Source organism: Phragmites australis, chromosome 17 (assembly GCF_958298935.1).
Source record: "Phragmites australis chromosome 17, lpPhrAust1.1, whole genome shotgun sequence".
Classification (NCBI taxonomy): Eukaryota; Viridiplantae; Streptophyta; class Magnoliopsida; order Poales; family Poaceae; genus Phragmites; species Phragmites australis.
The window spans coordinates 19,183,115-19,193,478 of NC_084937.1; the positions used below are offsets into that span (position 1 = coordinate 19,183,115).

At 45.3% G+C, this 10,364-nt stretch overlaps 1 protein-coding gene across 2 annotated transcripts; it reads right to left on the bottom strand.

Annotated features, from left to right (window-relative positions):
- Positions 1–2,090: 2,090 nt before the first annotated feature.
- Positions 2,091–9,788, bottom strand: LOC133897565 (probable transcription factor RL9). 2 transcript variants are annotated; one of them, XM_062338334.1, is made up of 6 exons: positions 8,456–9,783; positions 8,276–8,352; positions 7,616–7,661; positions 7,306–7,504; positions 2,810–2,882; positions 2,091–2,700 (listed from the first exon to the last, which is right to left on the bottom strand). In XM_062338334.1, exons 1-6 carry the CDS (start codon positions 9,288–9,290, stop codon positions 2,587–2,589), a joined length of 1,344 nt encoding a protein of 447 aa, XP_062194318.1. In that variant the 5' UTR covers positions 9,291–9,783; the 3' UTR covers positions 2,091–2,586. The 2 variants fall into 2 exon arrangements, with proteins under 2 accessions (XP_062194318.1, XP_062194319.1); XM_062338335.1 differs by lacking the exons at positions 2,091–2,700; positions 2,810–2,882 and adding an exon at positions 2,889–4,637 and having other exon boundaries at positions 8,456–9,788.
- Positions 9,789–10,364: the final 576 nt, after the last annotated feature.

Genomic DNA, 10,364 nt, shown 5'->3' on the forward strand with positions numbered 1-10,364 from the left:
TAAAGCGCTAGAGAGAGAAACAGAGGAAGGACATGGCATTCAAGTGGACACAGGTGTTGCACGGACGTCCGTGTTGCATAGGGCCACTCTTTATTTTTCCTTTGTGCTGCACCGCTTGCTTCCCCCTTTTTTATTCTTGCACCTTCTTTGAATCCCATTCTCTCTCTCTCTATTATTCTCTCTCCTCTCTCTCTCTTTTGTCAGAAGACACTGAGCGAGCAGGGGAGCCGACAAAGGAAGAGGAAACAATAGAATGACTTGAATGAGGAGACATAGAAACATGGGGGGACTGGGCGAAAATGATTTTACAATCCATTGGTTTATGATTGGCCTGGCCTGCTTCTTTTTCATTTCTTCTCTTCCTTTCTTTTGTTTTCCACCCCCTTCTTGGCTCCCCTTGTTTCCCTTGTTTGAAAAGAATAGCATTCTTTCTTGCAAACACTGTAGTATTGCAGTGCCTTGCGGTTTACTAGCACTGCACGTGAAGTGCTTAGTTCTTAATCAATAGGAGTAATTGCTTGGTTAATTGGTCCCATGATATCAAATCAAAACTGCCCCAGATCACAGGCAGGCACTAGACAGAAATCAGTCCACCCGACCACTGGCAGTTTTCTCATTGGCTAGTTCCCAACTTTCCATGCCCTGCAAGGCTCCAATATGAACTCAACTTTTCATGAAACTTTGCCGTTGTTGCTAGCAGCATGTGAAAGGCCACTATATTTCCCTGACCTACTTGTTGCTTAATATGAAGTACAATGCATATGTAGAAACTAACCGATCCGAGCTGACCGTTGCAATCCCTCCGTTAGGTATCGTTCAGTAGATCCGAGTGGTAAGAAAATACTCCATCCGTTTAAGAATGTATGACGTATTTTGTTTTGAAAAAATTATCAAAAGTAAATTTTGATTGTTAATTTCTCTCAAAATATATTATCAATTACTATAAAATCAAATCATATTAAATATTTTAAAATACAAATATATTAAAACGGATTTAATATACTAAACATGCATATAATTTGACTATTTGTTAATCAAAATTTATAAAATTTAATTTCTTCGAAATAAAATACGCCTTTTATTGTAGGAAGTACTTGTTTTCAGCTTCATTCGTGCGAGAACAAGGAAGGTACTGATGATCAATGTTGCCGCGACAGGGGCTCGTGACGCATCCACCACCAACATTGCAATTGGTAGATTAGGAGCAACCATCAAGCTGCTGCTACTAATGGAAAAGGCTAGATTAGCTACATCCCCGTCTGTTGGAATGTACTGTCATTACCATGAATATATATGATGGCTGGATGATCTATCATCCGGGCAACCGCTAGCCTCGCCTAGCCTAGTTCCCAGGAGAAGGGATGTCGTCGTTGCTAGGCCGTCCTTCACGGCAGGTGCCGGACAATCAGAATCAATGCCGGCCGGCCGCCTGATCCTTCTTCCAAACAACAGGCACCTTCAATTTCACAGGCATCGATCCATCCTCATCGATCAAGGCCCCCTGGACCGCACGATAGCATCTTGTTGAGATGCCATCAGAGTTGGCACCAAACGTACCAGTCCATGCCACTCTTGCTGATCGGTGAGTGTACACGGCTAGCTAGCTCGTGCTGCTAGCTGCATTCTTAATCCTTGCTTCCCTCTCGGTCGCTATCGTGCAGAAGCACCTGTGACGACCAAATGTGCCATCGACGGATGCAGGAGAGAGATAGGACCAGCTAGTGAGAGAGAGATATCGATCGATCTCGCAGGTGGTTGCGTCGATTCGGGTTCATGTATGCATGCATGTACTTGGATGGACCAGTGCCCTAATTCTTTGGACCACCATGGATCGATCGATCCACCATCGATCTGTGAATGATTGAAGGCGGTACCGGAACAGGCGCGTAATTGATTGCATGATGCCAAGAGCATATGTATGCTCAGTGTCTTGAATTTTTAAGGAGCCTCAACGCTTTAGTTTGCTTTGGTCTCAATCGGTTTGATGTGTGCAATCTGCTAAGCGTAAAGTGTGGCCTTTAATTAGCTAACTGCTGATTTGGTCAAGATTTCACACTTGTGTGCTGGAAAAGTGCAGGTAGTAGCAAAACTGACACCAGCAAGAACCTGCATGGATTAAAGAAGACCACACACAAGCACAAAAAGGATCAAATCATCATCTTGGATAGGTTGCTTCATGAGAACTCATTCCCTTTTCTTTCTTTTCTCCTTTCCAACTTTCCATGTGCTAATGATGCGCTCCACACCAGGCCACATCAGGTCACCAAACACACGGCACATACACTCACTCACTAACACGCGGCTTTAAGCCTCTCATCATCATCTACGACTCCCTGCACCAGCAACACTGTAATCTCTCCACAGGAGGAGGAAACAAAGAGAGAGAAGCAAGAAAGAAAAGGAAATCAGAAACATGGCCAACTAAGAAAACTCAAAGATCGACTGAGAGATCCGTTAAGTCTTTCCGAATGCCGTCTTTGTTCATCGTTCTTGGCTGAAGAAAACTTCTCGCTGTCGCTGAGGAATTGGGGACCAAGCATGCATGATCAGTACTGCTACTAAATCTGAACGGACGAATTAGCCTGGCTAGTCATGATCCACGCCCTGCCAATCCGGTCTCCCTAGCGTGAACTCGAGGCTTGGGCTGCTCAGCTCGTGGTTCGACACCTGCGAGCCACTCGACCGGCATGGCTCTGCGTTCTGAAACAGATACATAATTTGCACAAGGATTAGCACAATGTGTATATATATGCACAGACATGCATGTCAGTCTGACGTGTATAGAAACTGCAGGTAGAGAAGAAGCTACCTCGATCGGAGAACACAGTCCTGCCAAGCGATGAGCGTCCATGTTGCATGAATTCGACGACAGCCACGGGCCCCTGAAGAAGATTTTTTTTTTCCTTTTAGCAAAGTCGTTACAAACTTTCCAAAGATACTATGTCCAATTTGAAACTAGCAGAATAGTAAACTGAGCATTGCAGTGCTTAATTGGGTAGTTTGTTTTTTCAAGGGGACGACATATGTGTAGTATATGGTAATATTACTATAGCTAGGAATATGGCATGCATGCACAAACCCCAGTTAGCTTTATCTAAAGTGAGTAACAACAGTTGCTCTTCATGATCAGTTAGTTACATGGCTCCTTTCTAGGCAACAAGCTCTTAAAAGATGTTCCGGTTTGGTACAGTCGTGCTGTGAATGGCACAATAGCCGATCAGCGTATAAGCTCCTGCCATGAGAATTTGAGGAAAAGAAAGGCAGAAGCAAGGAATCTAATGCTTCATCAGTAACAAAATGTACATTTCCTGGAAGCATCACCCAACAAATTTGCTGATTTCATTTTCTAAATTAGTAATTCTAGTTGTAGCATGCAGACATCTAGCAGTACAAAATTGTAGACTTCAATGTTCATAGAGAGAAAACATGTTTGTGCATGCCCCACATGTTGGAGATCATGAAACAGCTGGATGTCCATTTCTTTTTTTTTTTCCTTTGTGATTTTGGTGTATCAAGAAAAGTGCCCTTCCTTTATCACTACTCTATCAAGATAATACCAACTTACTACCAAACCCTTGTAAAATGCTTTTGTCTTGATAGGAGCAGATGTATGCTGTTAGCATTAAGGGACCAGCAGGCTTTGCATGTCCATAATACTATCAATCATTGATATCCTAGTTTTATGTGTTCTGTGTTATGTATGAATATTTTCTAATTAAGGATTGTTTAATGATAATGTTGTAAAGATGAAGTATATAAGTTAAATACTATGTAGTATATTAATCTACTTCGGGAAAAAGATTACTGCTGCCAAATTCAATTGACTTCAAACGTTTTACTTGCATGACTCCACCTCGAGTGATTAGCTCTTTGTTCATGTCAAGACCAATTAAAGAACAAAATACAAAAACGAAGCATTTAATCAAGCAATTAAATAAAATTGCCACGTCAAAACTTTATTAAATAAATTACTTCCAATCAGAAGCTTCTATTTTTTTTATTTTTTTTAAAAGAAACTCATTTATATCCTTGATTCATATGTTTTTGTTTTGTTTTTTTAAAAGGGGTTTTTGTTTTGTCCACAACAACTATTTTGATCATCAACAGTGTGCTGGATTACAACTATTTTAAATATGTACGTATTCATTCTTTGACTTAAACGGCTAAGCATAAGGAAGATAAGCTAACAAAAAGAACACTATCGATCTCAAACACTAGACTTTATTTTCACAAGCAAATGAATTCTCAATAGCCAAGGTTGTTGGGGAAGGCATTGGCCGGACTTCAGAGAGAGAGAGAGAGAGAGAGAGAATGTAAGCGTATGCAAAGAGGAAAAATAATGGAAACAACCAAGAAACAAGAATGCAAGTATGACCAAAAGTTGGGATGATAAGAAAGAGGGCTCTGTTACGGTACACCACTTACCTTGCAGGAAGTAAGATGTCAAATAAATCTGAACCCTTGATTTTGTATGGAAAAAATAATTAAGAACTAAATAAATATATGTTAACTGGCTGCTCCCGGTTTCTATCCACACGCGAGCCGCCCAAATCACAAAAGAGTCCTCTGGCTGCGCCCAGCCTCACTTGCATGACGAGATTTTCTCCCCTCGCCTATGGTATACTGGGTTCCAGTAGCTTCAGTACAAATCAAATGATACCATTCAAAGAAATAAATCAATAAAGAACATGTCACAATTAAACAAGCATAGATTCAAGCGTTTGTATAACTATGACTTCAATCGAGACACATCATGAAGTCACACAAAAATGAGCTTCCGCTTCGTTACCGATGTTTTCAGGCCATTAAATTCTCACCAATGTTTTTGTTACTTAAACCGATATTCTCGTTTTTGCTTCGTCGACCCCCGCTTTCGCAGATGCTTCCCTCTAAAGACTCGGTGCTTTAAGCATCTTTCATGCCACATGTGACAACAAGTATATCCCATATGATGATTAGATCGTACCCCTCACTTACGTCATTAGTGTAGACTGCAGGTTCATCAGGGGTAAAATGGTCCAGTACAATATTTGCAATATCGCGCAATCTAGAGAGATACCTTGAAGTAAGTGTCACTCAATTATCATGCCTATCTGATCGGAACTATACCTTATGTGCGCTAACATATTTTTCATGTTCCCACATTACATGGTGCTACACTATAACGCTTCATATCACATTCTCAAGTTCAATTGTGTACTCTACCACGCCACTTGATAATTGCACCGTTAGCTAGGAATGACACTATATGTATGCTAAAATAATTGTTACATTCACACGTTGTGTGGTACATTGTCAAATTATTAGGTCTTTCAAATTCATACAAGGCGCCCAATAAAAAGTGCATGTCCTTCAAATTTTTTACAGAACGTTGAATTTAGCTATGTCACATATGTGGTAGCACTAAAATTGCACACATGCTATCATGTGTGGTGTGCACCCTATGAATCATCACATGTTGTCTTTCCAAATTTAATAATTAGGGATTAGTCATGTCGCCTATAAATTATAAAAAAAATTCGGTCATAAAAATTAGTCAACATGTGTGCACACATTGGAGTGGTACACATGAACAAACATGTGTTTTCTTTTTTTTTTAACTGAATCATCACGTTATTGTGTACATATGAACCAATACGTTTTTTGGTTAACTCAACTATCACGTTGAACCAACCATACAAAACTTTGTGGCCGCACAAAATCCGGCGCTGGTTCATGGGTACACATGAACATATACTTTTTTTTGTTAACTCATCCATCAGGTTGAACTAACCGTACCAAAACTTTGTGACCGGAAAAAATCCAATGGGAGCAAAATCCGGCCACCACCAACCGTACTAAAACTTTTCAAAAGAAAAAAACAACTAATTAATAGACATTAATTGACTTTCAAAACAAAAGCATATTAATAAATATAATAATTATGGGTGGTAATAGGTCACTTCTTTATTACGATTTAGTAAGATGCATGGTCCAAAGTTATTTAGATGTATAGTAAAATTTGCCTAAAAAAGATGGAGTAGAGGAAGGAAAAAACGAATATAGCCAAAGACAGGTTCAACTGTATTACTTGCATCCAAGGTGCCCAAAGGTCATGCTTTTCACTCAATCTTGTGTAAAAATGTCGAATCGCATGTGTAAAAACCCGAATTGGTGAGACAAATCTATCAGCAATAGCATGCAGCATGCTGGCCTTGTGGCTGCCTATACTTGTTTTTTTAAGCTACAAGTACTTACTCAACCTTAGGCTTACATTAAAATGTACACTATACTGGTACTACTCCACCAGGCATCAGACCTAATTAAACGAGAGAGAGAGGGGGTGTGTGTGCCGTGCAAATAATTGCAAAAGGAAAACGAAAGTCATTGAAGAGATTGACGATGCGAAAGAACCAAGAGTCCTTGGTTACATATTCCTAGGCAATAGGGCATGTCAGGTCAATACCGCATCCCCCTGGAATCAGAGCCATGCATTGATAAGTAAAGAAAATGGAGCGCTCCTACTCCGCTAGGATTGAGAGAGAGAGACAGAAGAGGACAAGGCCAGAGCCCAAGAACCTACACACACAATGACACAACACACAATATTGTAGGAGAAGCAGAGTTGTATTTTTATATATGTCCTAACAATTCCACACAAACCAAACACAGAGCAGAAGCCTTGGCTTTTCAAGTCAATGGAGGTCATGGGGATGTGTGGCTTTTTGGTCTTTTCTGTGACACAGCATTGCTTTGGCCACCTAGAGATAGGCAGCCCTGTGTGCACCACTTTCTCCAGGTGTGCATGTCAGCATGCTGTGTGTGCCCCCAAAACATTCTTATAACCTTTACATTCAACCTAATGGAGTATAACCTCATGATATATGCTCATCACTTTACATGCATACCAATGCATATATACCACCAAAGTTTGGTGGTGTCTTTGAGATTAAGCTAGCAATCAGACACAAGAAAGTCATGTTCTCTCATGACATGTTATCTACATAAAAGCATAGGCAAAGTGCAACTGTATCACTTTGATTAAGATTTAATCATCAATAGTTTCTAAAATATTTAATTTGAAAATAAAATCACACGTATAGATTTGCTTTAAAATACTTTCAAAATATTATAATTTCATTCTAATAAAAAATAATAGTCAAAGTACTAGCACGCAAAAAGGGTAAAAAATAAAAAAAAAACTTGAGTTTTTTTTTATTGGAGCGAGTATTTCGGATTTGCAAGCAAAGGTGATTCAGATGTGTAAAAAAAGGCTAAAAAACATCGGCATGCTGTCATTTAGTAGTAGTGCTAGTACAGGAGTACCTTGACGAGTTGCTCCACCTGGTGGTGGTGTTCCCGGCCGACGACTGGTCCATGTCGCCGCCGCCGCCCACCGAGCTCGCCGCGCCCTCGGAGGTGGACCGGTGCTCTCCAAACGGCCTCACACACATGTTGTCACCACCAGAGGCCGCCTGGCCGGCGCCAGGGAAGTCCTCGTCGCCGGAGCCGCCGTCGTTTGGCCCTGAATACACAATGCCAGCCACCATTAGCAGTGTGATTAGTCCTAGCTACAGCTCCACTAGCAGCACGAGTGAAATAAATGGGGGATGGCGATGCGAATTAGCACTGGTACCTGAGGAGGCGGCAGGCTTGTCAGTGCTCTTCACGGTTCGATACATCTGAAAGCGGAAGCAAGTTTTAAGCACACCAAAAAAAGCAAAAGTTGCAGCGATCAGTTCACAAGCAAGGGGTAAGGGAGGGGAACAGACAAGCAAATGGATCAGCCGGTGGATCGGCGCGCAAGAGAACACCAGGAAACGGACACTTCGAAATACTATAATGCCATGCCCTCGCCTTGGACCCTTCCTATCTGCTACTCGCCTTTTCCTTCTCTCTCTTACACACACACACTCTCTCTCTCCTCTCTCTTTGGCCATGGTTATTTGGAGCGGAGTGCTTTGGGCCGTGGGCGCACACACATACGCTAACTAAGTGCTGATGCACATCCATTGCATTATTGTGTAATGATGGCAACATTTTCTCTCTCATTCACACACATCCCCACACATGCATCTCTCTCTCCCCCAAGAATGGCAGCTTCTTGGCTACGAGGCCCATCCGTCCGTTTCACCGTCATTCACTACCTCTGGAGTTACTGCATTGGCGTTCCTGTCTGACCCAAACAAGAGCAAGAATGGCAGGAGCAAGACGGAGCAGAAAGCTCTGGCGATGAAGGTGAATTCGGAACCAAGTGTTTGGAGTTGGTTGGCAATGTCAGCCGGCAAGCACGTACCTGGAGATGGCTCTTGACGTGCGCTAGGGTCAGATCCTTCACGTCCATGAGCTCCAGCACCGACTTGGGCGTCGCCCCTGCACGCCGGACAAGGAGAAGAAGAGACTTTTGATGCGTGAATGATCAGAAAGATCGGACAGGAAGGTGTAATTCAGGTGAGTTGGTGTTGTTGGCACGCACTCTCGTGGCCACCGAGGAGCTCGACAGCGTGGACGAAGCGGGCGTGGAGGGTGCTCGTCCACCGCATGCGCGGCGCGCGCATGCTGCGCTTGGCAGGAAGCTTTGGCGTGAACCGGGAGGCCAGGCCGAACGGCTGCGCGCCGTGGAGGTGGTGATGTTGGTGGTGCCCGCCGATGCCGCCCAAGCCACCGGCGCCGTAGCCGCGGAGGGTGTCGGAGAGCATGCCGTTCAGCCTGCCCGACGCCAACAGCATCCGGTGGTGGTGGTGCGCGGCTGGGGACAGGAACGCCGTCGCGGGGTCGAGCGAGGACGGCGGCGCCCCCGGCGCGAGGGGCGACAGCGACGTAGAGGCCCACGTGGCCGGGTGGTAGGAGCTGTAGAACCCGACCTTCTGGTGGTTGTTGTGGTGGCCGTCTCCCCCGACCGCCGGCGGCAGGAACGGGAAGCCCCCCGCGCCGTTGTAGATTGGTATCCCCCGGATTGGCGCCGCGGCCGACGCGCCTCCTCCACCGGCTCCTCCCCCGGCGTCGGGGGGCTGCAGCATCGGCATGGGCATCCGGGCCCCGCCCGCCGACGTCGTTGCCGCGGAGGACGCGCCCGCCGACGGCGGGTGGTGCCGCCATGGCAGCGCGTCCGCCTCCTGCTCGGCCGGCGGCGATAGGGACAGTTCCGTGGACGCTGTGGAGCCGTTCAGCCTCCGCCAAGGGTCTCCCCCCGCGGCTCCTCCTGGTCCCCCCACCGCGCCGCGCCCGCCGGACGGCCCGGACCCCAGCGCGCTGCTCGGCAAACTGATGTGCAGCGACAGGTCCGGCGACGCTGCCGAGCTCGCCTCCATCGTCTAGTCCACCGCCGCCGACGCGTCTCTCTTTCTCCTGCCCCTGATCGCACGTGCGCGCGCTGCCCGCACCCTTCTCACCCCTCTTCCTCTCTCTAGAGCACGCTGCACGGCTGCAGTATGGCGACGACCTAGCTAGCTTGGGGAGCTCATGCGATCCATGGATATGTACATATACGCAAGAAGCACAGGGAGGAGGAGATCATGGAGGAGAAGGTTCTTGGTGTTGTTGTGGAAGAGGAGGCGGCTCTTCTCCTCTTGTTTGTGTTTATGCTTTGGCCTTGGTGGGTGTCTGTGTCTCTAGTACTGGAGTTACTCCTCTCTCCCTCTCTTCTCTCTTTCTCTCTCTGAAGATGACTATGAGAGGCAACCAGGGATGAACTGGTCTCTTGTGCTGTGAGAGTATAAAAAGTTAGAGAGAGAGAGAGAGAACGGAAGGGGCAGCTCGATAGGATAGGAGGAGAATATGATGTTATCTTGTTGTTAAGGAGGGGCAGGCACCACCATGTATGAGAAAATGACACTTAGGAGCCAAGTGGAGTCAAAGGAAGCATGCCTTTGTCTCCATACGTATACTATACATCCACACACAAAATAAAGACTAGAGAAATAAAAAGACAGGTGTATACTCCTACTACAATATATAGAACTTTTTTAAAATATATATGTGTGTTCGTGTAGGAGTGAGAAGGATATTGTACGTGAAGATTGCATCTGATTTTCTTCTCCCTTTCTCTGTGAAGGCGACTGATCTGATATTTTTTTCGATTCTTAGGGGGTTTGAAAAGGCTGTGTGAGCTCGTGCGCCTGGGATGCTTTTCCCCCCACGCCCCCAGGGCCTGGGCTCCCCTTCCTCTCTCTCTCTCTCTACAAACCCCGTCCTTTCTCTCTCCACCCCAGCCTCTGTGGAGCACTGCACCCTTTTTTCATGGGGGAGGAACCAGCCGGGCCGGAGATCATGAGGGTGTGAGAGAGAGAGAGGGAAGCTGGCCTCTCTGTCTTTCTCTCTCTACAAACTTCCCCCAGGATCTCTCACTGCTTTCAGATTGGATGCGTGTTGCAGTGCACACACTG

Excerpts from the sequence above, each read along its gene's own strand:
- LOC133897565 (XM_062338334.1), bottom strand. The coding sequence starts at position 9,290 with ATGGAGGCGAGCTCGGCAGCGTCGCCGGACCTGTCGCTGCACATCAGT. Across the intron at positions 8,353-8,455 it reads GCTCCTCGGTGGCCACGAGA|GGGCGACGCCCAAGTCGGTG; the intron begins GTGCGTGCCAAC and ends TCCGGCGTGCAG. Across the intron at positions 7,505-7,615 it reads CAAGCCTGCCGCCTCCTCAG|GGCCAAACGACGGCGGCTCC; the intron begins GTACCAGTGCTA and ends TTGTGTATTCAG.